At 42.1% G+C, this 27651-nt stretch overlaps 2 protein-coding genes across 4 annotated transcripts; both read left to right on the top strand.

Moving 5' to 3' along the window:
- The first annotated feature begins 755 nt into the window (after window positions 1-755).
- coq3 (coenzyme Q3 methyltransferase) lies at window positions 756-6250 on the top strand. 2 transcript variants are annotated; one of them, XM_015949244.2, is made up of 6 exons: window positions 756-1021; window positions 2547-2699; window positions 3204-3303; window positions 4332-4610; window positions 5198-5357; window positions 5554-6250. In XM_015949244.2, exons 1-6 carry the CDS (start codon window positions 771-773, stop codon window positions 5724-5726), a joined length of 1116 nt encoding a protein of 371 aa, XP_015804730.1. In that variant the 5' UTR covers window positions 756-770; the 3' UTR covers window positions 5727-6250. The 2 variants fall into 2 exon arrangements, with proteins under 2 accessions (XP_015804730.1, XP_015804731.1); XM_015949245.3 differs by having other exon boundaries at window positions 843-1041.
- A 487-nt stretch (window positions 6251-6737) lies between these two features.
- faxcb (failed axon connections homolog, metaxin like GST domain containing b) lies at window positions 6738-26576 on the top strand. 2 transcript variants are annotated; one of them, XM_015949242.3, is made up of 7 exons: window positions 6738-6866; window positions 8423-8544; window positions 11806-11941; window positions 13631-13827; window positions 20708-20925; window positions 23596-23712; window positions 26096-26576. In XM_015949242.3, exons 2-7 carry the CDS (start codon window positions 8438-8440, stop codon window positions 26416-26418), a joined length of 1098 nt encoding a protein of 365 aa, XP_015804728.1. In that variant the 5' UTR covers window positions 6738-6866; window positions 8423-8437; the 3' UTR covers window positions 26419-26576. The 2 variants fall into 2 exon arrangements, with proteins under 2 accessions (XP_015804728.1, XP_015804727.1); XM_015949241.3 differs by lacking the exon at window positions 6738-6866 and having other exon boundaries at window positions 8150-8544.
- The last annotated feature ends 1075 nt before the right edge of the window (window positions 26577-27651 follow it).

Below are 27651 nucleotides of genomic sequence, written 5' to 3'. Positions count from 1 at the left end.
GGGGGGGGGTCTGCCTAATTTGGCTTAAACAAATATTGCACACTTTCTTTAAATCCTATAGACTTTGTTTCACTTCTCAAATATCACTGTTTCATCTATATTATAAATTTAACTGACATTTTGTATTGTAACGACCAACGATTTCTACAGAAAATTCATGTAGATTAACAATGCTGCCCAAACTTTTGCACTCCACTGCAAGTCAGAACAAACTGCATTATATACCTCTTATTGCTGCAGTGAAAATCTGAAACAAATGGAGATAAAAGTCAGCAGATCAGTTTGGAGAAAACGAGCACAGATTGGTTTGAGGACTGTGGTGCATTTTTTTATATAATCAACTTGCATAAAGGCAAGGCAGCTTTATTTGTAGAGCACATTTCAAACACAGAGGCAATTCAATGTGCTTTACAATTAGCAGGTCATGATATGAAAACAACATAAAAACACAAATTAAAATACACACAGATATAGAATTACAGTTTAGGGCTAAAAGAAAAGACAAAATTACAGGACAGATTACAGCGGTGAAGATGCAGCATACGAAACAATTCATTTAAAGGCTGATCAGTAAAGGTCAGCAACAACATGTATTGCTTTTCCAGTAAAATAGTGATCAGTCAAAGATTTTTATGGAACTAAAATTTTTATGCTTTTCACATTTTTGCTTATCCGTCTAATAAAGATATACATTTGTCATTAATAAATATATGGAAGGCAAAAGCTTCAGGACCTGAAAGAAACACCAAACCAGCTTGCAGTTTTCAAATATGTCCAGTAGGTGGCAGCCAAGACACAGCTTGTCTCGCCAAAGTAAAACCACCGAAAAAGAAGTAGCGGAAGAGGAGGACCTAGCTAATCCGTGTTGTTATGAACCGTGCCCGTTTGGGTCCCTGATGTTTGGCCTACACAGCCTTAAACCGGCCTCTGTGTTCGGGCTGGTCCGGAGAGCGGCTGGGCTGAGCGGGATAACCCGGACCACGGTGTGTCAGCAGCGGAGCGCCGAGCTCCACCAGAGCGGGTACTGAGCAGAGCAGACAGGTGTTGAGCTGCTGGTTAATGTTACTCTGTTCTTTAATAGTATAACTGGAAATAACCTTTGGAAAATTAACCCTATTAACCAAACTGAAAACGTTAGGTTCTGTTTCGTTCCCTCCTGACTGCCAGTGGCAGTAAACAGAGTGGATGTATCTCCTCGCGCTCTGCGCAGGTCGAGTACTAATGTAAACAAAGTCACGCACGTGACACGTAGCGCGCCTGGTCAACGAGTCTAAATTACGCGCCGATAGCTACGTTCGGGTCTCCCGGGATCTTCTCGCCCGAGAACTTCCGAGTGACCCCTGTGACTGGCAGTCATCCAGGAACTCGCAGAACCATAGTTACACCGTAACTTCCGTTTTTCTATACAAGTTGTAGTCAGAGATTCATTAAGCATGAACAAGACTTATGTAGAGGTCAGATGAAGTTGGTTACATGTGTCTTTTTTATTACAGTAAGTGGAAAAACATTTCTTAAGAGTCATGCCTTAGAAGAATATTAGTAATAAAATAAATGCACACAAGCATTAAGAACTTTCACGGTTTTATGCATCATTACGTCATCCTCGGATAAAACTGACGCCATTCTAAATATCCCATTACTGCCCAGTATGTAGTGGATTTATGGTTAGCAGCAAGCGGGACAATAGCCCTTTAAGGTTTGATGACATTACAGTTTTTCTCAATTGCTAAAACACTAAAATCCATTTGAGAAAGTTCTCAGATGCTTGAACTCATTAAGCTAACTGTTGAGTTTGTTGTCAAAACCTTAAACCATTTCACACGATTTATAAAAACTCTAAATGCATTCTCATTCTTAAAACACATTCTGCACTCTAATGTACATGTCATCCATGATGGTAAACACAAGTGGCACACATGTACCCATAACAAGAGCACAAATGTCATTGATTGAACACAGTCAGTCAAAATACATTTCACTTGTTTCAAATGATGTGACAACCAATATACGGTAAGCAAGTTCAGAGAGCAAACAGCTTGTTGAAGGTGGGAATGAGAAAATGTGACAATGGATAGAATAATTCATGTTAGAGGACGAGGATGGGTGCGTATGCGAGGTGGGGGATGAGGAGGAGGGCAAGAAAGAGAAAAGGGACGAAGAGGAAGAGCAAGACAAAGAGTGGAAATATCCAATGAAATTTGAGCAACAGTCATATGAGAGTAGTGTTTGATTTCGAGCACAGCTCAAACTGTTTTGAGGCGAAAGTTTGATTTTGCAAGAGGAATGAGAGGTTTTGTAAATCGTGCTTGAAGCTGAGGTTTTGTGTTAAACGTTTTGAGACAAGGGAGCAAGGTTTCAGGAATTGCGCTTTAGCAATAGAGAAAAACTATAATTTATGCACAGCTTCAGCTTCAAGTATGTCAGGATTTTAACTGCATTTCCATAACCTGCAAACTGCCTGAGTTCCTGCTTTTACGGTCACATTTACTGGTCATCAGTTAGTCACTACATCCAATCAGCAGCTCATAGCAGTTGTTTTATGACAGTGTCGCCATGCCCAGTGCTCGATTTGTCTCCCACACCACCGTGGACCCCGAGGAGGTGAAGAGGTTCCAGTCACTGGCCAACAAGTGGTGGGATGAACAGGGAGAATTTGCTGCCCTTCATGCAATGAATGACCTCAGGGTGCCTTTTGTAAGGTGAGTATTTATTCAGTTTAGGAGTTGATTTTATTTCTTTCAGATTAGCAGGGTCATCAGTAGACAGTGTCTACATAAAGATTTTTATTTAATGTGAAAATGCACGAGTGGGGGCCTTGTACCAGCTGGTCCCAGCGCCACTTATGCACACACTCCGAAGGCTGCTTTACATGATGCGACCTGTCCCCTGTCATCATGACCACACCCACACAAGAGCTCCATGCTGCTGTCTTGTGTGTGTGTGTGTGTGTCTGATATGTTCACTGAGACTCTGTCCTTAGGTGGTGTCTCCATGATATGCAGCACCGCTGTTGATACTGGATATTTGTATTACTGATGCTCTTCTGCTGGTACAATGAAAACATGTGAGGATAAGACTTTTGCAGGATATATTTGAATGAGAGCCGCACGACTTCTATAAAGGAAGAATTCTAAAGCTTATTTTTGTAACATTGATTGGGCGATGCTGGTAATAAAAATGAATGAAATTCCATGTAATTGCAGGGATAATCTGTTGAACGTGCAATGGGAGCATCACCCTGGGAAACCACTCGCAGGGCTGAGAATCCTGGATGTCGGCTGTGGTGGAGGCCTCCTCACAGAGGTAAAAGCAAGGAAAAAACAAAAGAACACAGAGAGAAATCGATATTTGTCCTGAAATTGATGTTTTAATGCTACTCTGAGGATTTTCTTTGCTGTTGTACACTTGTGGTCTCCAGTGTGCATCCTTCTCACATCCACTCAGAGCATCACCTGGGATAAACAACATATCAGGGTCACTGCAAACACCTTCCTTATAATTGAACCAGTCCCAGTGTGGTAGAGGGACATGCTGTTGTCTGTGGTGTTTTTATCTGCTTGTTAGTGCAGTTAGCTTGACAGCCAGGACCGAGGATGACACTTAGACACTAACATCGACTCCACTCCACCTGGACCAGGTTGGGAGTGGCCCATTTAGGTAGCCTTTGATTTTCCTGCACAAAACATGATGTCTATTTAGCCCTCTTCCCGAGGCGGTCTGCCTGGAGCCGAACTGGTCCAACACATCCACTGCTGACTGGGGCAGGTAAAGGACCACGCACTTGTAAACTAAGAAGTGATAACTTGGTTACACAGACCTGGTTTGGGTTTGATTCTGATGTTGAGCAAAAAACGTCCTCAGTAAAATATTCTGGGTGACAGTAAAGTATCTGCGGTAACTGCCACCACCTAATGCAAATGAGCTGAGATGTCGTTCGTCCCTGTGATTTAGTTTCAACAAATTCCTATCAACTGTTTTAGCTGATGGTCCCATTTTAATAATAATAATAATAATAATAAGCCACAACGGAGCTCAGTAATAAAAGACGAGTCTGATCTTCTTGGGTGATGATGTGTAAAGTTTTATAACGGAACTTGTTTCAAATCGGAATAATTAAATCAATTTTAGCACCAAACATTTCTGTTCTAACTGCTGTTTTGGATCGAGCCAATAAAAACTGTAGATATTAGTTTGGTTTGACATGAACGCTGGGTCAAAGACATTTTTAAACCTTGGTAAATATATATTTTCCTGTTCTGGTTGTTGAAGCAGCCAGAATCATACTATAGAGCAGTGTTACCTAAACCTCGCCTCTCCTCGTGCTTCCCCAGCCTCTGGGTCGCCTGGGAGCCAACGTGCTGGGATTAGATCCAGTAGAAGACAGCATCCGCATCGCCCAGCAGCATTTGTCACATGACCTGGACCTTTGTGACCAGGTGTCCTACCGGGCCTGCACGCTGGAGCAGCTGTCTGGCGAGGGAAATGAAGAGCAGCAGGAGCAGAGTGGAGAATGGAGCGAGGGCCAGTTTGATGCAGTTGTAGCATCAGAAGTTGTGGAGCATCTGGCTGACTTGGAAACATTCGCCATCTGCTGTAACCGTGTACTGAAGGTGCATCTCATCAAAGAGTGTTTGTGTTGTTTACCTGCACAAGTTAGATGTTTCTGCATCCGTACAGCATGTTCACCTGAGCACCTCCCAAAGTGCAGATGGTGACTGTTGTGTCTGGTTCATCTCTGGGAAAAGCTGCATGTGTATTACAAGCACTAAAAGCTTCAGTGAAGGATGTGAATCAGTGCTGCAGCAGAGGATCATAATCTCCTGGGTCAGTGGGCCAAAGGAGTGTAAAAAACACACATAGTCTTCCTCAGCTTCTGCACTTTTCTTTCACTGTGACAAATCTTTTTCCTCTTGTGTTTTCTTAAAAGGTTTTCTAAAACACACGTTTCTGAGCAGGTGACGGGATATTTTTTATCATAATTTATTGTTCTCTTTGCCTGAATTGAACCCAGAAGTTTAGAACCATTATAGCTTAAGTCCTTTCTTTAAATACTGTCTTCACTCAGGAAGCAGCACAGCTTCCCAGTCTAACAAGCACCTGCAGGGATGTCATTCAATCTGTTTTTACATCCAGCAAAAGCTGACCTGTGAAGTTATATTTTAGGAACTAAATATTTCCACCTTTTCTCGTCATGCAGCCGGGCGGTTCACTGTTCATCACCACCATAAATAAAACCAATCTCTCCTATGCGCTGGCTATTGTTGTAGCAGAGCAACTACTACACATTGTTCCCAGTGGGACACATGACTGGGAGAAGTTCATCAGTCCAGTAGAGCTAGAGCGCCTCCTGGAGTCCAGTAAGTGTTCTAATAAATGTATTGTACTAGTTTTGTTTTAGTAAATACATTTTTAATCAGTTTCTTAAAAGGCCATATAAATAAGAAAATAAATTAAAAATATATATATATTAGTATATTTATATAAAATATATATATTTTATACATATTAGACATTTTTTGCAAAACTTTTTTCCCCCCCTTGCTTCTTTGTCAGATGGTTTTTCAGTGCAGTCTGTCCAAGGAATGATGTACAACCCTCTATCTGGAGCCTGGTGCTGGACCAACAGCACCGCCATCAACTACGCCCTTCACGCAGTGAAAGAGAACCATGATGCTGAGGACAGCTGCAGCCACCCAGAGGACGTTCCTGCTGACAAACACAGCTGAGGCTGTCTATGAGAGCAAAGCACGGGATTCAGATGTGTAGTAGGGATTTTGACCTTCCGCCTGCAAGCAGAAATGCAGCACAGAAGACTGAAGTTGTTTATCCACGTAGATCTACATTTTAGTTTTTGTTGATTGCCAGAATCAGACCGCTCTAAGCTTGGGATGTGTTAAAATCTATTATGTTTAATAGTAGTAGTAGTAGACTGTATTTAACAGACACACTGGTCCAGTATAAAATAAGGTAAAATGTGTAAGACATTGTAAATGTTAAAACAATGAAAAATACAAAGTAAAATACATAAAACGAACGGCGTACATAAACGTAACAGACATCTGTATAAAAATTTCAAGTGGAAATATGTTTATATTACAAAAACATATCAGACCCATATAATTAACAAACTATTCATGGGCTATTGCTTTTGCAGTTTAAACCCAGTTTAACAGACTTTTCAAGTCAACAGGAATTTGAATGAGGAAATTGAAATGAGATTTGAATGTGTCTAATAAAAGTTGCTTCATAATTTCAGAATTGTCCTGGTAAACCAGCACAGGAGACAATCATTTCCTCTGGGATTGTAATGGGTCTTATGTGGATGTGTTATGTAATACTAATCTCCCCCAGAAGCAGAGCAAGTCATGCCTGCTGCAATGCATTTTCCTAATCAATCACGTGACATCTACCGTATTAAGAAATTACGATTTACTACAAGACACAAATATCCATAATGTTAGTATTAAACTATGAAATATATCCAGTTTGTTTCCCCCCCTCTGACTGTCCCCCACGAGCTCAGCTCCTCTATGGCGCTAGTGCTTACAATGCGCGTTCACTGGAGGTGAGCGACGGTTTTATTTATTTTGCTCCCATCGGTGTCAAAACCAAAACGCGCGTCTTGAACGAGCTTGCTGGGTAAAGCGCGTTTAGAACGTACGCTTTTTTGACCCCTTTGACTTGCCATTCAATAGTAACCATGGCAGCGGTGCTACGAGCTTCAGCCCAAATCGACCTGGCGTGAAAACAACATTGAAGCTTAAACTCGTTGATTGGCGACATAAGCAACAAGCGGGTTAGTTCACCTGCTGCTGGATTAAGAGCTCAACATTGCTGTCCTTTTGTACTTGCGAAGTCGTTCCAGAGTAAGTACCCGCGCAGATACTTCTGTCCATTTAGAGTTAGATCAACTAGCAGTGCAAAGTTAGTATGTGGATGTAGCAGTAGGCCTACTGTATCCCGTGTCGAACTCGCTAACACATCTGTTATCTCCGGTGTTCATTGATATTTTTAAATGAGCACAGGTCTAACTTTTCTGGGAAGATGGGGGCTCGACACCAGGGCGGGTGGGGCCACCCTTTCACTGAAGACAATAGTCCAGCTGCATCAAGCTACCAGAACCCAGAACCTGATACTTCACCACCGGAAACTGTCATGCTTTTCCTTCAAAACTAAACGAAAATGGCTGACTATTCAGTGGAACATTTATGACACGAATATCTAAATTGATTTGAAACGGTCAAAGCTACAGATGCGGCCATGAAGTTGAAGACTGAATTGATAGTTGTCACAAAATTTGTTCCCTTTGTTTTTCAGCTTTAGTGACATGTATTATTGTCATTTTTTTTACTTGGCCATGGCTGTAGCACTGAAGTGTTCTTTTAAATAATTCACCTTCAGTTAATCTTTCTTGAGACAAAGAGCAGATTATCACAGAGATGTGTTGTAAAAGTAGAACTTTTAAAATCATCAGCAAAATCACTCATTAAAAATTTGGGCATCTTATTACGGAAAATTGTATTACTGTAAAAATAAAGCTTTAAATGCTGGCACATGAGCCAAAATGTCTCATGTGCCAGCCTGTACTTGAACTCGGGTCTTCTTTAGGCTGGTGTATTAATAGTCGAGCTATCCATTTGACATCCGAATATTGATAATACTCCTCAGAGCCTGAGGAGCAGAGTGCAGTATGTGCGCCACCCACTGGGTTTGTGACATGACAGACAGTCGGTGGCATTTTTTTCACCTGCTACTGGTTCACAGTGATTTGAATGCAGAAATACTCAGAAATGCAGTTTTGAGCTTAAAGTTCAGATGTGTCCTGTAGCATTAGAAAAATGCCTCAAGAATATGTTAAAAACAAAAAAGCACAACTTTCATTGGAGTGGGTCTTTAATAGTCTGTGAGAAGATGGATAGATGAACGATTGAAAATAGACTATTTTTGGTGAGACCTACTCAGACTGAACTGTTGCTGTTTTAAGTGTCAGCAGCCAGCCTTTATTTTCTGAGCGGTAAACTGGAGCTGAAGGGATCAGATCATCAACAGAGACTTTAATTTTGAAAATTTTAACCGGAAATTACGTTGATGTGCGTGTAATTCACTTGACACCCTTCAAAGGGAGCCTCGTCCAGTCAGGAGTTGATATGTTTACCTCCTGTTTTATGGATAAATAAGCGACAGCTCCGCCGCGACCATGCCGTAGGTGACCCGCCTGGATGAAGCCGAACGGGGACCGCAGCTGGGTGGACGCGGGGTGGTGGCTGTAACAGAGGGTGGGAGGATGCACTGGGCGGCTGGCTTCGCCTCCACCCGGCCGTGTGTGGTTGAACTGGGGCGGAACCACAGCCTGCCGCTGGGGCTGTGCGCCTCCGAGCAGCACCAGTCTTTGTATGGCTACATCATCGCCTTTCCTTTGCAGGACTACGGAGGCATCATGTCGGTTCTGGGCTCGGAGTCCTGGTGGAAGAAGACCCTGTACATCACCGGGGGGGCCCTGCTGGCTGCTGCAGCCTACCTACTGCATGAGCTGCTCGCCATCAGGTAGGCTCACATCTGCGTGTCTGGACTGTTTATGTTGTTTTTATTTACCCCTCGTTCTGTGGGTCAAATTGTGATCACACCTGCTAAAAGTGACTAACCGCTCGTGAATTCAGATCTGTAATTATAGATGGTGTGCGGACTGGAAGTAGTTTCCATAGATCTCGCGGTGGTTCCTGAGATTTGTGTCCATGTTTTCCTCCTTCCAAGGACAAGGACGTTGAGGGGGGAAATGAAAAGGATGCAGGCGCTTGTTCTTGGGCCATCTCAGTACCAGTCTGCAGGCAGAGTAAACAGACCTATTGCGCTGGAGTCAGCTTGGTCTGCAGAACAGCTGCTTGTTAAACCTGCAAACACGTCTTGATTTGCGTCAAGTCCCAGTGATTTACACTGAACAATAGAGCAGAATAAATATGCCCGTGAGAGATTATTTTTGGGCCAGCAGCACCGGGGAGTGAGTACATCCTGTTACAGTGGCCTAATATCCCCTCACCCACCCCCCTCCCACTGGAAGCTGAATCGCGTGCAGGCTGCTGATGCCGCTCCGCAGCCTGCAGGCGTCATCTGTCCGGCCATGTGATGCATTTGCTGCCGCGTGGCAGCTTTTTTATTCCCTGGCGCATAGAGGTTCTGATATCATTTAGATTTATTTTATCACCAAACCTGAATGAGAATAAATGCACTGAGATAATTTAAGGATTTCAGAACCAGGAGTGTGAACAACGACTGGTTCAGCACCACAACAGATGGACAGAGACACAAGGCGCCTAAAGAGGAAATATACAGCAAATGGTTTTCTGTTATTTCCAGATTAATCAACAGGGAAATTACCAAAGCCTTTTGTATTTTGCAGAGGTAAACAAATACAAAGAATTGCCCGACGGTAAAATAATGTGACATCCATTTTTTTATTTTATTCATTTTATTTTATTCTTATTAACTGCTCAAGCTGCAGCAAAGCCTGGATTAAATGCATAAATGATGGCGTCCTCTGTTTACCTCATTCAGCTTGTTCTTATAAGTGCACACCAACAGTAGGTTGTCTGTTGTTACTTTGGATATCTAATTTCTTTTTAAATTTCAGCCCACTAGATGCTCTTGATTCGACCCTGCCTGTTCAGTCGAGCATCATGTTCAAAATAAAGTCACGGTTGTCCAGGCCTCTATATCATCACTTAAATCTAACAAAATCATTAAACACTGAACTAATCAGAACACTCTTTTCAGCACAATCTTTTAAACTATAAAAATGCCATTTTTGGAAAATATCATTTTAAATGAATTATTTATTTAATTGTTTTTTCTATATGTTGAAGTCAAATATAAATGATGGGAACAAATCAAATATTTAGAAATAAATAGATTTAGATAGACTATAGGGATAATTCTGGTTTCTATCATAAGTTCTTGTTGTTAGCTTTTAGTTTTCTTTAAACATAAGAAGAATAGCACACCTGAGGGAAGGCTTTGCTGCTGTGTTATTCTGCTCTAATGTGCTTGACTCCCCGGGGAAAGGTTCGTTAGTCAGTGAAACTGAACAACAATCCTGTTTTCTGTTCTGATGCTGAGGTATGCTTAGGTTTTATGTGACAGTACCCATCCATCTAGAGAACCAGCAGGAACTCGGATCGCTCTAGGACAGGATGATCAGGGAGTAATACAGCTGTTTTAGGTTAGTTTTCCTCACTGATGTCTGCAAATAGACAGATAGATTAAAGTCTACCATCACTCGTGTACAACCAGCCATTTGGTGCAATGGAACAAGTATATGACACATTATATTTCAATTCAAATGTTGTGGTTTAATATAATGAAAAACAGTGCACTCTTCTCCTTTTCATTGTCTTTTTAGCAATACATGTTTTCCATTCAGATCTACCTGCACACAGCTCAGAACAACGAGCTCCTGGCTTTATGTTTCTTAAGTCTTTAATATGATTTAATGTGAAAGGCCTCCATGTCCATTACCACTGACTCTGGTCCAGATGTTCTCGCCTGTGCCCAGATCTGTTGTGCTGCTTTCTTCCAATAACACATTTTTGCAAAATAAGAAAAATGTAGTTGTTTCTAAAAGACTGTATGTGCAGCTACTGGTAATTTTACCAGTCATTCAGTCTCCTTTGGTCTTCTGAAGTCAGACTGAGATCCTCATCTGTGCCCCAGACAAGTGATTCTCACACCAAACCCTCTGTTGGGAATCTGGTGTGACCTTTGACCCAGCTCTCACCCTGCATTCTCATGTCAGTTCTCTTGTTCACTCTTCCTTCTTCCATCTCAGGAACATTGCTAAGTTGAGTCCCATTCTGTCCCACTCTGAACTCGAGACTGTTATCCACACCTTCATCTCCTCACGCTTAGACTACTGTAACTCTCTTTTCACGTGTCTGATGTAACGTTTTGTAAGTGGTTACTTTTAATAAATTGTCAATAATATATAAAGGTAATCAACACAATGTAGTATTCCATAAAATATGGATTATCAATTTATTTTTAATCTTTAATATACAATTGATGATGAAAGTAGTTAATTTGGGTATGCCAAGGAACCATCACTCATCAATAATTTGACACAGACAAAATAATGGTTTATAAAAATCTATTTATTACTATATTTCTTCGACTAATGGTCAATGATTACGAATGATTATTTATCTAATATCACTGAGACAATAATCAAACTTTAATGAAAGATGATCTAAGATGTTATTAAATGTCCAATTAAGTGTCTTAGATAAGAATGTAGAAAAGAAATAGCTGAAAAGTAACCATTCAGTTTGTATTTGTTGACAATGCATCCTTAAAATCGGACCCTTTGGATCCAACCGTTGTAAAGATTATTCCAGAAACAAATCATCTACAAAAAGTAGTGTATCTTGTTTTTGGAGAACTGAACAAAAACACAAAACTTTCTGACCTCTCAAAACTTTTAAAATAAAAATAAAAAAATATAGTAAGTTTATGTGTTCCAAGCTGTTGATGTGTTGCACTGAACTAATGATCCAGTCTCTGTTTGGAATAGAAACACAACATCTTTACATCTAAGGTTTTAGTCAGATGTTTAACACATATTTTGCCTGCTACTCTGTATTTATTACAGATGGACACAGTTCTCTGTCGTACCATAAGCCATAGTGTTTACCTCCATAGTTGAATGTTGATCACACCTTCCTACAAATCTTGATATTTTTGTAAACATTTGATGAAAATATTTTTGAAGATAAAGTAATAAATTCTTGTTTTTCTTAATTCCTGCTCTCTCTGTAGGAAGGAGCAGGAGCTGAACTCTCAAGATGCTATCATCCTCCATCAGTTCTCCAGACCAAAGAATGGCATCCCCAGTCTCTCCCCTTTCTGCCTCAAAATAGAGACGTACCTGCGCATGGCGGATCTGCCTTATCAGGTGACAACAGAGACAGTTGCTGAGGCCGTAACCCTGGGCTTCTGTGGGTGGTGTTTCTCAAGAGAGTAAAATATTTTTATCTGAGTCATATGTGAGTTTTAAATTTGAACCCTGCTGCTCTGTTGCCTCTTTTACACACACACACGCACGTGTGTGTGTGTGCGTGCGTGTGTGCGTGTGTGTGTGTGTGTGTGTGTGTGTGTGTGTGTTGTTGAATCGTAAACCAAAGTGAAGTTTTCACAATGTAGAAAGCTCCACAAATACAATTGGCACCAACAGTCTGAAACAGAGGAAATAAACAGTATCTAGTTTATTTCCATTGGATCCATCAAATAGTTGAACCTCGGATTCAGGAGACAATGGGATTTTCGTTCTGGCCATGGAATACTGGACCAACTCCAAACCCTTAGGGCGGGTCCTGGAGGGTGTGTGGAAGTTCACCCAACCAATCTACATGTGATTTGTGGATTTGGAGAAGGTGTTCAACCACGTCCCTTGTGGAGGGTTCTTCTGGAGTATGGGGTACCGGGCCCTCTGATACGGGCTGTTAGGTCCCTGTATTACCGGTGTCAGACCTTGGTCCGCACTGCCGGCAGTAAGTTGAGCTTGTTTCCAGTAAGAGTTGGACTCCGCCAAGGCTGCTCTTTGTCACTGATTCTGTCATAACTTATATGGACCGGATTTCTAGGCATAGCCAAGGTGGTGCTAGAGCTCTGCTTTTTTGTAAATTATGTGGTCCTGTTAGCTTCATCAGAATGGGATCTGTAGCTTTTGCTGGAGCGGTTCTCAGCAGAGTATGAAGCAGCTGGGATGAGAATCACCTCGTCTAAATCCGAAACCATGGTCTTGAGTCAGAAAAGAGTAGAGTGGTTCACTGAAAAAATATTTTTTTATGATTATTTCTGATTGTAATCTGTCACTCTTGAGTTTAACATGCAGGCTGAAGATGAAAATAGTCTCCTACACCCATCTCCTAGCTTCTGATAAAAAAATAGATGGTGAAACTCTAGGATTAGAAAAGCCTGACAGATCTACGTTCTCTTCCAGCTGATGTGTACCTTCTGAAACAAGCACATCTGAGCTTTTCCCCCAGAGTACGACTTACAAGGCATTCATTCCTACTAGAGCCCACTGCAAATGTATTAATTAAATGAGTGAACCAAATCTTTAAATTATCTCTCTCACAGATCAGCGCACCTAGCTATTCTTTCATTTGTTCTCATAAAACTTTGTATAAATTCATTCCATCTAATTTGTTTCAAATCTTTGAGTTCAAACCAAATTCAGTGCCAATGATTTTAATTAGCCCTCGTTTGAGCTTCCATTCAACAACAACAATAAACAACAAACAAGATGAGATGCCTGCCCAAGTGCGTTTGCAGCAGCTAAAGTTGCATCAAGCTGGGTGTGTTCTGCTTGGGTACAGTTATATTTGTTCATTTGAACCATTGGGGTCTTCTGGCAGAAATGGACCACATTATTCATATTTATGTTTTCTGTTACTTGTGAAAATGTGAAATATGTGTGTTTAGAGTGAGCTCCATCTGCACATGATTGAGTTCCCTCAGTTATAACTGTTAACCGCACCCAGAACAGCCAAACAGCAAATAAAATAAAATAAAATAAGCATATTTTATAGATAAGATACATTAAGCTCCTCCTGATCTCACAACTCTCTCTTCTCTACAGAACTACTTTGATGGGAGGCTGTCCCCGCAAGGAAAGATGCCGTGGATCGAGTACAATCACGAGCAGGTGTCAGGGTCAGAGTTTATTGTGGACTTTCTGGAGGAGAAGCTCGGGGTCAACCTAAACAAGAACTTAACCCCGGAGGAAAGAGCCGTGTCCCGAGCAGTCACCAAGATGGTCGAGGAGCACCTCTACTGGTAAGGAGCTTACACAGAGGCCCAGTCCCAGTCCTCGCACTCCCACCCTTGTGCCCTTCAAATCCCAGCCCGGGGTGCGAGTGTGTCCCAATTTTCAGTGTGGGAGGTGACCTTGCCATGTTTGCACCCTTGATCCACACTTTGCCCAAGTCCACATCAATGCAGACTTCGGGCAAGGGTATTACCCATGTAAAGAATGGGTCGTTTATATCTTACTTATGAACCATAAAATGTGAGTTTCCATAGAAATATGAAATATCAATCTGATGGATCTTTGAATATTTTAACCAGAAGATCGGAACTTTTTATTGCAGGGATTAAGTGACACTTCATATTAACTCCAAGGAAAGAAAGAGAGTCAGGTTTAAAGTAGTTAAGAAATTTATTTCTACACAATTTAAATAAGACTACACTCTGTGTACTGATGGAACTAAGGTGGAGTGAGACATGAAATGATGATGGTGTGTGTGTGGAATGTTATTCAGAACCAGCGGATCCGGAGAAGCAGTTAGTTCTGAGTGGGAGTGAATGTTTCGCTCTAAACTTTAGTAGGAGATTTATAACACACATGAAACGCCATCTGTCGGTCTATGTACCCAGGGGAAGCCTCCGTTAGATCCAGAATGTCGAGGTCCTCTTGGACCCTCCTTGGTACCGAAGCTGGTAGAAAAGCAGCGGTGCCGACCAAACTAGTCTTAGAATGTTTCCAGGTCACGACAGGTTATCACTGGCGTCTCCGAGACCCTGAAGGGGTCGTGAGGTTCAGCTTTTATTCTGAAGGAACCGTTGCGGTCAGGTGTACCTTGCAACAGATTTTATCCAGCTTATCGAGCTTCTATTAGCTGAAGAGGAAGTCCGGATGGCCTGTCCGAGACTTCTCTAGAATGCTTTGAACTGAAGAAAAGGTAGCGTGGAATAGTTTTTACAATTGTCATATTTTGGTTTACTGGCAAATCAGAATTTGACATGCAAAAGAGGGTTTATACAAACACCACAGATAACCACGCCCAGCCCCAGAAACGAAGGCTCTGATTGGTTCAGACAAAAGGAAATGTGTCGTGTGACTTTAGCATTACGTGTCATTAGTGTCTAGTGCAAAAGTCCAGGATTATAATAACTTATAAAATACTACTGATCACAGGATTATAATATCAAGTAATAACCTTGTCATTTCACAGATTGATTGAACATTGGGCTCACATTATTATTGGTAATTAACAAAGTTGTTGATTATGTATTTATCAAAATAGTTCTTCCTCTTCGCTGTAACAGAGGTGAAGCAGTTCAGATGAACAGAGTGCATGAAAGACCTTGGCCACTATCTAATGTAGATTAGGCTGTCAGAGACTTTAAGTCTCTGCTCGAGCAGACGCAGCAGATCATGACCTTTAGGTCAAAAACAGGACATTCATGACGCTACACCCACAATCCATTACTGCGTGGGAAACTTGAGATGAAGGCATCTCCTCTCAATCCTAAAGAAAAACTGTTACCTGGGTTCATATATATTCACCTTCAGTGTTGGGCAAGTTACTTCAAAACTGTAATGCATTATTTATTTCTTGTTACCCTGATTTTAAAGTAATTCATTACATTACAATATTACTGATTTTAAAATGTAAGGCATTACACTACTTTTGCATTACTTTAAGTTACTTTCACCGATACAACTTCAGTATGAATCTGGTAATGTGACGCTCAGTGAGCTCATGACATATATGTGGAAGGTGATGTGGTGTCTGAGCTAGGATTGCTGTTAAAAGCAGTCAGATATAATAACAGTGCTTTAAAATGATTGTTTATTAAATGAAAGCAACAACAATCTGTACTCTCAGCACGCTGCCATCTTATATTAACTGATCAGGGAGTGAGGTGGTGGGGGCTCCAAGCCTATATTTGCCTTGGTCCCCAAATGCCTTGATACGGCCCTGGATGTGGCACTGACTTCTGGGGTGATCTGATTCTGTCACATGTATAAATATTAAATGCTTATATATTATTGCTTTTCACTGGTAAAAATGTGTATTGGGGATAAATCTACCTACTTTTTTTCTTTTCAAGCACTTTGTTTTGTTTTCTTGATTTCATGTGAATAATTTCCTGCCCTTTCTCTCTCTAACCTTCCTGCATGCTGCATGTTTTCTCCGTCTTCCAGAAAAAAACTGTTTCCTAGACTTCCTACTTTCTAACGATCAGCCAAAGGGATCTTCACATGCGCGGCGCTCCAGCAGTAATGAGTTGAAATCACCGGGGCCCAGATTAACTCAGCTGAGGCAAAGCACGTCAGAAAAGCACAAAATACCAGAGAATATGCGCTGATATGAACGATCGCAAGTGAATTATTTTGTTTTAGTGGAGCGATTTTGTGAATGTTGCAGCGGCCGCGTGCAGGACGCAGCTGAGCCGTTACCGCTGCGTCCTCTCTGCCCGCAAAGCTGAGTCCATAAATGACGTCATCGTCGTCGTCGTCGTCTTCCTCCGCTTATCCGGGTCCGGGTCGCGGGGGCAGCATCCCAACTAGGGAGCTCCAGGCCGTCCTCTCCCCGGCCTTGTCCACCAGCTCCTCCGGCAGGACCCCAAGGCGTTCCCGGACCAGATTGGAGATGTAACCTCTCCAACGTGTCCTGGGTCGACCCGGGGGCCTTCTGCCGGCAGGACATGCCCGAAACACCTCCCCGGGGAGGCGTCCAGGAGGCATCCTGACCAGATGCCCAAACCACCTCAACTGGCTCCTTTCGATCCGGAGGAGCAGCGGTTCTACTCCGAGTCCCTCCCGAATGTCCGAGCTCCTCACCCTATCTCTAAGGCTGAGCCCGGCCACCCTACGGAGGAAACTCATTTCGGCCGCTTGTATCCGCGATCTCGTTCTTTCGGTCATTACCCAAAGCTCATGACCATAGGTGAGGATTGGGACGTAGATCGACCGGTAGATCGAGAGCCTGGCTTTCTGGCTCAGCTCCCTCTTCACCACGACAGATCGGCTCAGCGTCCGCATCACTGCAGACGCCGAACCAATCCGCCTGTCGATCTCCCGATCCCTCCTACCCTCACTCGTGAACAAGACCCCGAGATACTTAAACTCCTCCACTTGAGGTAGGACCTCTCCCCCGACCCGGAGGTGGCAAGCCACCCTTTTCCGGTCGAGAACCATGGTCTCAGATTTGGAGGTGCTGATCCTCATCCCAGCCGCTTCACATTCGGCCGCGAACCTACCCAGCAAGAGCTGAAGGTGAGAGCTGGATGAAGCTAGGAGGACCACATCATCCGCAAAAAGCAGAGACGAGATTCTCCTGCCACCAAACTCGACACACTCCACACCACGGCTGCGTCTAGAAATTCTGTCCATAAAAGTGATGAACAGAACCGGTGACAAAGGGCAGCCCTGGCGGAGTCCAACCCTCACTGGGAACAGGTCCGACTTACTACCGGCTATGCGGACCAAACTCACGCTCCTCTGGTAAAGGGACTGAATGGCCCTTAACAGAAAGCCACCCACCCCATACTCCTGGAGCGTAAATGACGTCATATATGCAGATACTGGATCTTTCTTCGGGTATGTATGTATATATATATATATATATATATATATATATATATATATATATATATATATATATATATATATATATGTATATACATATATATATATATATATATATGTATATATATATATATATATATATATATATATATGTATATATATATGTGTGTGTGTGTGTGTGTGTGTGTGTGTGTATATATATATATATACATGTGTATATATATTAAATCAGGAGAGGTCATTTAGTAACCCACACTTTCCATTACTCCCTCTCTTCTCTCCTTCCTCTGGTGCAGCATCCATCCTGTCATATTTAGACCAACATTCATGTCTGTTGACTGAATTATTTATGAAGGGCACCAGCTGGTTGCTCTTTGAGTGATGAGATAAATGCAAGAATCTATGCCTTAAGACCATCCACAGATTTTTATTTCTTAGGGAGGAAGCTGTCACCAGCTGCTTCCTGACTACGTTATGATCCACTGCTCTTTGGACTACTGTTGTAAAGATTTAAGCTTGTCATTAAGAGGTTTTTGAAACCAGAATTGGAAGATCTGACTTTAAACCAGTGAACATGTTGTAAGTTCACTGATGGCAGCTGTTTGTACCCGTCACTCTTCATTAGTCATGCATAGTTTTAAGGGGGTGGAGGACCGAGGACAGGAGAACGCGCAGCTAATTAAATAAATAATTTGGTTCTGTACCTTTCTCTTCAGCACAGCCGACAAAGGTTTATGATGGGTCAGTCCTCCTGCATGCTCAGATCATTCCCTTCCCTTGCTTGAAAAATAGTTCCAAAATGAAAGTTGAACACACATCTTTTTTATCTGTGAATTCAATGCCGTTTGGTGAGTCTCAAATAAAACTTTGGGCATCTTACTGTAAAAAAATATACCATTAATGTAAAAAAGAAACTAAATAAACTATGGTCACACCCAGAATCAAACCCAGGTCTTCTGCATGGGAGTCAGAGACCTTACAAGGTGAGCTACACACCAGTAACAATCATAGTATCTGTAACTTTTATATCCTTGATGATGACACCTGAAACAACGCCAAACCAAATAACGGTTCGAAGCGAACATGGCTATTTTGTTGCTAATTTGCAGGAAATATCTAGAAGAAAGTTATATAGAAAGTAGCTAAGGCTCCTCAGAAATGTAGCTAGGTTCATCACTAGTCGGTAGGAACAGCGACAAAGTCGCTGAGTTGGCACTACCTCTCTCTTTGCTGCTAAAGCTACTGATAGCAAATGCTACGGGCTATGCCTGAGCATGAACACGCATGAAGCAGCCTGCTCGACCCGAGCAGCTCTCTTTTTCTGTTATTTTACAGAAAAACAGGCAATCACAGTAAAAATGCCAGGGCTCATTCTACAGGACCAGGGCATTGCAGGAGAATGGATGAAGAAGAAATGTATTATTTCTATACATGTTTTGGCTGTCAAACTTCCATAACGTCCCTTTAACTCCAATCCCATTAAAAAAAAAATTTTTTTTGTCCAAAACTCTTAAAATATCAATAAGTGTTTTATCTGACTGAATCCTCCTGACTTCTTGTAATTCTCTGTACTGCCCTTGTGCTGCCTTCCTGGACCAGGTCTCTCTTTGACAGGAGATTTGATATCTTGATGATTTCTTTTCTTGGTTAAATAAAGGAATATATGTGTGGATAAAAGTAGTGTAAAATATGTAAAGGCATGTGTTTCTTTGCCATTGAGCAATTTTTAATCTGACATAGCTCATTTTTAGAACTCTAAACCTCTCCTATAAACATTCATAATTTGTTTAAGCTACATTTTTGGCTCTAGAATAAACAGACTTGAAATCAGGCACAGACCCTGTCTTAGAGGAAATCAGGTCATCTAACATATGGTGGTGTGTGGTCATCCCTCCTAGATGTCATAAAGTCTAGATGCTGTTATTCAGTTTCCATTGTGGCCAGTCATACTCAGCAAATCACAGGCCAGTTGGCTGGTCATAGGCTGTTTTTCAGTCCCATCACAGATTATGGGATGCCAGGCTTCACAGCTTTTCAATGAAGTGTGAGGAGAAAGATCACAACATAACAATAACTGATAAAACAAAACAGCAATAGAGCTAACACATTAATATTAGTGTAGATACCAAGTTACTTTGTTGATTAACGCCTAACTAAAACTATTGTTTTTAGGTTTAAATCTCGTCACACATGTAGATTCATGTTTCCACTAACATGAACTATTGACTCGAGTGGATTACAGGAAGCTGACTGGATGACGTGTGCTGAGAGCAGACACAGGAGTAGTGATGGTGCACTTTTATTGACTAGACTCAATTAGACAAAGATTCTCATGTAACACAGCACTGGTCTGGGCTCTGTAGTAAATATTTCATTAAACAGACAAGGATTACATCTTAAAGTAATGGAAAGTGGAAAAATCTGTAATTTTTTAAGTTAAATATACTAGAAGAGTCAATGTTGTGTTTGGTGAGGATATGACTCTGGTCTTAAAAGTAACTTTTTTCAGTTTTAAATATACTGAATAAAAATAAGTAAATGACATGTAGCAACCTTGTGAGCTACAGTATGTCCTCGTCTGCACTTTGAGTTCTTTTTAATTAGCCATTAATATGCTGCATTAAGGGTCATGTAAATTTTAGTGTTTTTGTCCAGAGACTCTTGGACTTGTTGACCTGTGAGGTCAGGGATGGAACCAGCAACCCTTTGTGTACATTTGTTTAAAGGTGTGCTAATTACTCAAGAGCCAAGACACTTACTGATAGACATTTATTCAGAATATTAAAGGCTAGTTTGTTTTGAGTTCAAAATCAAACAACTTTCCTATCAGGGACATTTCTCCCTGTTTAAAAGGTTCTGTAGGGAGAAGATGCTACTGCCAGGTTTAACTGAGAGAAATGATGAAGCTGTTAAACAAATGTCTTCCTGTCAGCCATTATCTGAACCACTTATTCCTCAGTAGGGTCATGGGCAGCTGCTGAAATTGGGCAAGAGGTGGGGGACACCTGGGCTGGTGTCCAGTTCATCACAGAGAAATACAACCAGTCACACACGCTCACGACTCCAGTCTACCTAACGTGCATGTTTTTGGTCTGTGGGAGGAAACCGGAGCACCTGGAGGACATGCCGACTCCATGCAGACTGGCTACAGTGGAGATTGAACTGCAGCAGATCCTGTGATCATGTAGATCTTAATTTGGTTAAATTATGAAAATAAAATTAATGCAGTTTAACCCTCTTTGGTTCTGGTTTAAATGGCAGCCTTAAGCGATCAGTGAAGACCTTTGTGCCAGAGCAATGTGTGATAACATCTAGATGCCTTTAATTTGTCTTTCTCAGGACAATAGCCTACTGCCAGTGGGTGGACAATGTAGATGAAACCCAGAAGTTGCTGGCCATGGATGGACCATTGAGCGACACCCTGAAGTGGCTTCTGAGCCACCTGAATGGCAGCATGGTGCGCAGAGAGATGTATGGCCATGGCATCGGACGCTTCTCTAAAGAGGAGGTCTACAAGCTGATGGAGAAGGACATGAGGACTCTGGCTACTCTGCTGGGTAGGAAAATGGATTTTAGGGATTCAAACCACCAACTTTATATGAACTGATTGCTCAGTTCTTTTAAATATATTTTTCTTTAACTAAAGATAATGAAATGCCACTGTAGGACAGAATTTTTCTGTATTAAGGTGACAGGTCATTTGCTGCTGTGGTTCCCAGACTCTGGAGCTCTTTCCCCCTGAGCCTGAGGTCAGTGGACTCAGTGGTCTCCTTTAAAAAGCAGCTGAAACTCACCTGTTCGGGCTGGCTTCATCGCCACCCTCTCCTTATTCTGCTCTTTCTACCTATTTCACTTTTCCGGGATCCACCAATTTTCCTCTTTCTTATTCATTTTCTCACTTCTTTTCCGTACATTTTTAATCACATTTATTTTAGTCATTTTAAAGATATTTTCAAATCTTTTTATATTTTACAGTTTTTGTGAAGTGCTTCGTAATTTTTATCTTGAGAGGCGCCATATAAAAGATCGTCTGGGTCTGCACTTTCAGGAGAGCGTTTCTATTGCAGTTTGAGCTCATGCCTGGGTTCAGTACCGTCATGCGGGATTTCATAAATAAGTTGTGCAACTATTCAGTGTTTTTGTGCTGCAATGAATTGTCTGCAGAGCGAAACACAAAAAATAAATGCTTACCAACAGGCTCCACAAGTGGCTGCAGAGTGCAGTCTCTGAATCCAGGCCTGCCTCGGTTTGCCGATCTGTGGTCATAAATGGCATCCAGCATGCCGCAGCACCTCCATGTATTTCTCCTATTTCCACTCCGGCTGTTTCTGTCCTTAACTTTTCTATTGGGCTATAATTTCTTCAGCTGACCTGACATCGTTCCGATGTCCTCTCAAATCCTTTGGCTCCTTTCTGCTGAGATACTTCTTGAATTCCTGGACAGGAGAGGAATGTATGGAGCTATGAAGCTGACCAAACTTGCTGCTACTTGCTGCCATTTTCTCACATTCATGTACAACCAATGAAAATATCAACAGAACTCTGAGGATTGCTTTGCTTGTTGCAAATTAGTGACGTATGTCTTTCCCCCAAACTGTGTCGTTGCTCCGCCCCAACCGTACTGCTCCACAAAGTTCTGGACCTACAGTAGAAGGGGGCCAAAAAAGTCCTGTTACTGGTGTGCTCCAGGTCGGTTGTGTGGACCGGTTTTACAATAGGGATAGGAAAACTGTTCTGTGCCAGTTTTGGCGGTGGAACCGAGCTAGCCATCCTAGTCCTGTCAGGCTGAAGATGAGATAAATCAGTGGTAAAATAAGTAAGGCACTCTAAAGTACACAGAACAACACTTAAAAAACTAGATGCCAAAAAGGAGGAGAATTTTTATTCCTGTAGAAACTAGTAGTCGTGGTACATTTCACAGAGTTACTGAGTACATAAAATATGATCTAATAGTTCCACTGATGTGTAGAAATATCTTCATTCTTGTGTTTAGGTGGAAAACAACTTTCTCTACAAAACTATAAACTGTTTTAGCTGAAAACACGGTGTTCAACCTTCACCCTGTCATGAGTTATGACATCCACAGTCAGGATATTTTTCCCAAGTTTTTTAAATCTAAATGTTTACATTTATTTTTACATAAACCTTTTAAAGAACCTTTCAAATGTCTTCTCGGGTGGACCACATGCATCCTGACTGTAAACTCTGCATTTATAACTAAACTTTTTATTATATTTTTTTTTTTTTACTCACTCACCCTCTAAACAACTTACAGTCATCTGGGTAGAGGCAGGGGACACCTTGGACAGGTCTCCAGTCCACCACAGGGACACATTAAAGGAGTGGTTGACTCGTTTAATCAGTACATTTGCTGTAGTCTCTAGTAGGAATGAAGGCCTTAGAAGTCATTCCTAGGGAGATGGGTGGGGGGTGGGGGGGGGGGGGGTGTACCATGTCTCTGACCTTAAAGTTGTCCACATCACAGCTGAGCTTCAGAGAGCATCAGTTTTTCAGTCAAGTACACCTTTAATGAAAACAACCAATCACACACTCACTCACATCCAGGGACAATTTAGAGTCTCTGGCCAACCTAACATGCATGTTTTTAGTCTGTGGGAAGAAACCAGAGCATCTGCAGAAAACCCACACATGCATGGGAAGAACACGCTAACTCCACGCAGAAAGGCAGCAGCTACGATTTGAACACACAACCCAGTCGCTTGGATGCAGCAATGCTGCAAACTGCAGCACCATGTGGGACAGCAGTAGCTCAGGAGGTAGAGCGGGGTGACCAGTATTCGGAAGGTTGCAGGTTCGACCCCGGCTCCCACCAGAGAATGCTTCTTGGGCAAGACACTTAACCGGCTTGCTGGTGGTGATCGGGGGGGCTGGTGGTGTCAGTCTATGGCATGCCTCGCCTCTGTCAGTGCACCCCAGGGCAGCTGTGGCTACACCATAGCTCATCCCCACCTATGTGTGAATGTGTGTGTGAATGGGTGATTGACGGATTGTGTTGTGAAGCACCTTGGGGGTTGTAAAACCCTAAGAAGGAGCTATACAAATACAGTCTATTTACCATGCAGCAGTTTTATTTTATTTTTTCATTTCTTCAGTTTTTAGATTTTGAACTGTTTGCCCACCCCTTTCTAGCGGTCTCTTTGGCTTTACATTGTCATAACTTGCTGTGTGTTGAAAGTTTGTATCATGATCTTTTCTTTGTCATCCAGGTGATAAGAAATACTTCATGGGCTCTAAGATGTCAACGTTGGACGCTACAGTGTTTGGCCACCTGGCTCAGGCTATGTGGACTCTACCTGGGACACGACCAGAACAGCTCATCAAAGGTCAGCATCTGATGATCAGGACTCAAACATTTACACGTTTCATTCCTAAGATTAGACACTTTTTCAAACATTGTTTTCACTTTTAGTTTGCATTCACTCCTTTTTGGCTTAATAGGCCATAATCTCATTAGTGGCAGCTGGTGAATTTTAGTTTTTGGTGGGGTGCATTTTTGCAAGTCAGTTTTACAGATGCGCTAACCACCAGTAGGACATGCCAAATGACCATTTTAATGTATCACATAACTTGAACCCAATGGATCGGTATCAGGTCCACGAGCACTTCCAGCAACAAAGCTGTTCCAACAGCGTGCTTAATATTCACCAACATATGCAAACTGCACACATACTTAACAGGAAGAGGCTCGTCTAAACTATAGAAACCAGGGGCCTCATTTATAAGCTTGCTTACGCACAAAACAGGGTCGGAAAACTGCGTAAGCTACTTTCAACGCAAACATTGGGATTTATAAAAGAAAACGTTGCGGAAAAATGTGCACAACTTTAAGCTGAGTAAGGACCTGGCTTACGCACATTTTGGACATGGAAAGCACCTGCGGTGCTGCTGGATTTTCTCTTATTTGTTTTGCAAAAGCACTTCCTTTCATTATTCCACCTCACGCACAAGTACCTCAATTTCTGCTTCGTTGAAATAGTGCTTCCTTGATCTGCGGTCATGAGCGAAAAGCTGAAACTAGCTGGCTTATGTATATGCACGAGATCCACAAGGCACTTTGCATTGACCATTTATGGCAGAAAGTGGGCGTGTTGAGGGCGGGATGCGACTAAAAAGCAGCTGAGAACCTTTCTTGTTAGTCTCTGATTTATAAAGCAGACAATGCGTGCAGCTGTGCGTACTCCATGTTTTATAGATCACAAACCTACTTGGTGTAGTAAATATTTTTTTGCTAAACTTAAGTACGGTTTTAGTAAGGATTCTACACGATGTTTTATAAATGAGACCTCAGGTTTTCTACCAAAACAACACCCAATGACAATACGCCGCTAAATGAAAAGCAAAACAAAGCTAATTTCATTGAGTCAAAAGCGTACATTCAGTCTTACCTTTGCTGGTTTATGGTCATAATATTCTGTGGTGTAGTAAAAAAAAAATCCACTCGGATTGTGTAATCCAATGTCCCAACGTCACACTGAGCTGATTCCAGACTGGCTTTTTTTTTTTTTTACCTGCTGGAGAGTGTTTACAAATTTCCAACACCACATTCATAATCTTCCAGTTCTCCATAATAAAAAAAAACTCCAAGAGGTGTACTCAGCTGCTCTACAAACAACATTCATTTAAAAAAACAGAACGGTGAACTGTGGGCAGCTTCCAGTTCTGGGTGAACATCCTGAGCTGAGCTGAAACTCCACCCGGTTTCAGTCTCAGACCTCTGCATCCAAAAGGCTCTCCTATTCTTTGTTTTGGATCAAGGGGGATCCAGCAAGCATGCTCCAGTTAGTGTAGGTCTACGGTAGAGATCGCTGCACCCAAAAAAAAACAGGAAATACATCACAAGACAGTTCCGTCATTGTAAAAGTGTGAGAGGACATCTTTAAACTTCACTTAAATGCAGATTATACACAGCACTTATAGTCTGTACGATGCGTAGATCATTTAGTTTATTTTCATGTTTTAAATATATTTTGTGATTCCCATCTTCTTCCTTTTCCTTTGAGTCTGGTGGGGCGGCATCCTAGCGCCCCCTATGGACGAGCTGCCACTGGATCTAATTAAAAAAGTGAAATAGAACCGATTCAGATAGTTAGACATCAATGATATTTGCATTTTGTTCTACAAATGTTTAATTTGCAAGTGAAAGTAATTCTAGGGGTCGTCATCTTGGCTCCTTTTGAGGCCCAACCAGCAATAAAACACTCTTCAGTCAGTGGCTTCATTAGAGTGAAATGAGTAAATAATGAATGTTTCTATCGCATGTGTTTGATGTTAGAGTGGTTCTCATACAATACAAAACCTTCTCAAACATCAGTGATCCTCAGGTTAGGGTCTGAGGAACGTCCGACAGCAAACGTAAACGCGTCGTTTTCCTGGGACTAAAATCACAAAATGAATGCTACATTTAATTGTAAAAGATGGCTAATGCCAGTAATTATTAGAGGTTTCGTAAGTTATATGTAGATATTAAAACAGCCACTAGATGGCAGTAAAGCTTTACATTAGTACATTGATTGACCAGCTGGGTGTCATTTGAAGAGGGTCTCTTATCTTATCTGACAACAGATTCATCGTTTATGACATCCAAGGAAAGGAGTGGGTGTTTTATTTAATATCCGAATATCCAACTGCTCTTTAATTGTGACTGCAATAGACTCCCTGTTCTTTTAGCTGTGTCTTTAATAGCTGCTGGGACTGATGTCTTCACAGGAGAGCTGATCAATCTGGCCATGTTCTGTGAGCGGATGCGGAGAAGATTCTGGCCCGAGTGGTTTGTGGAGGTGGAGGATCTTAACTATGATGGAGACAGTGAGAGCAGCAGCAGCAGCAGCATCCCTGCAGGGCTGCTGGACTTCGGTCTGTTCTCCAGGACTGACACTCTAGATGACAGCGACACCAGCAGCCACTCAGCCAGACACACACGCACACACTCCCCCGACTCGGACCGCTCACTCTTTGACTCAGACGTGGGCACTGGGTCAGAGAATGACATTCACCTTAAAGAGGAGCTGATTCCAGACTTAAAGGTCTGACGTGTGTCTGGCTGGCAGGAAAAGACTGTAACAGGCAGGCAGCTGTGTTGCTTCACAAAATCAGTCTGGAACAACCTGTTTGGACAACTCTTCACACAGCTGAAGAAACTGTTCCAGTTCCTCCTGTTACAAATCCCAGGTTGCCCCAGCTTCCCGACATACAGCCTGGGTGTTTAAAGGCAGAGGAAGCAAACTGAACCTCATAATAACATACATACGGTATGGTTTGTCCCTCTTGTATTATCAGAACTGTCTCCTTGACAGTTCCTCTTTGCCTTATTTGTCTCGTCCTCCGATACAGAAGTTGCTGTGAAAAGTTAACATGAGCCGATCGTCTGATTTCATTAAGTAAAGGCTGCAAAACAGAAACGGCATAACAGACAAGACAGGTGGCTCTTCACTTGCTATGAAATGATGCAACTAATCACCACTCTGCCATGTGTCATAACGCATAAATCCATTCAAACAGGGGGAGGCTGCAAAGGAACAGCTGTTGTGCCTCCGCTGTTTACCATGCGTGATGCTGAATAGTAAACACAGATAACTTCCATGTCACCTCGTGTCCTGCTTTGATCCTCGTGTTGTTTCCTTCATGCTTCTGTGTGTTGGAGATGTCGGCATCGAGAGCAGGCGAAGGATTTCATCATTTCAAAACCAAATCAACACACAGCTCTGTTGATTGGAGAACTTGAGGCATTATGAACAGATTTGCCTGTGTTAAACTCACCATTTTGACTTATCTCATGTACTTTCAGTTTGTTATCATTGAGCTCAGACTTTATAATTTCAGCACAGCTATGCTGCTTTTTAAGTGCTGCACTTCTTATATTTGGCCACTAGATGGAGGTGTCAGACAGCATGGTGTTCTGTAACAAGGAGCTTATTCCAGCAGGTGTGCTTCATTTGACTCCCTAGAGCTGTTTTCTTTCTGACATTGCAGACCTTGCAGTTCATGAAGGTGTTTTGTGCAGGCGCATGCATAACTGCATACCTACAACCAAGCACAGAAACAGATCAGCCTCTTGGTCTCAATTACACAGTTTTTGTTCTCATATGCATTATAATGATAAATGAGCCGCACTTGTATAGCGCCTCTCAGAGTAAGGACTCCAAAGCGCTTTACACTACAGTGTATCATTCATCCATTCACACACACACACATTCACACACTGATGGTGATGAGCTACGACAATGTAGCCACAGCCGCCCTTGGGCACACTGACAAAGGCGATA

The sequence above is a fragment of the Nothobranchius furzeri genome, chromosome 5, assembly GCF_043380555.1.
Source record: "Nothobranchius furzeri strain GRZ-AD chromosome 5, NfurGRZ-RIMD1, whole genome shotgun sequence".
NCBI lineage: Eukaryota > Metazoa > Chordata > Actinopteri > Cyprinodontiformes > Nothobranchiidae > Nothobranchius > Nothobranchius furzeri.
Note: the sequence above shows the minus strand (reverse complement) of the source record. Positions and strands in the feature narration are given on the sequence as shown.

Bases quoted from the DNA above. Each gene is read 5' to 3' on its own strand.
- coq3 (XM_015949244.2), top strand. From the start codon at position 771: ATGTCCAGTAGGTGGCAGCCAAGACACAGCTTGTCTCGCCAAAGTAAA. The intron at 4,611-5,197 runs GTGCATCTCATC...CTCGTCATGCAG, and splicing joins GCTGTAACCGTGTACTGAAG to CCGGGCGGTTCACTGTTCAT. The intron at 5,358-5,553 runs GTAAGTGTTCTA...CTTCTTTGTCAG, and splicing joins AGAGCGCCTCCTGGAGTCCA to ATGGTTTTTCAGTGCAGTCT.
- faxcb (XM_015949241.3), top strand. From the start codon at position 8,285: ATGCACTGGGCGGCTGGCTTCGCCTCCACCCGGCCGTGTGTGGTTGAA. The intron at 8,545-11,805 runs GTAGGCTCACAT...CTCTCTCTGTAG, and splicing joins CATGAGCTGCTCGCCATCAG to GAAGGAGCAGGAGCTGAACT. The intron at 11,942-13,630 runs GTGACAACAGAG...TCTTCTCTACAG, and splicing joins TGGCGGATCTGCCTTATCAG to AACTACTTTGATGGGAGGCT.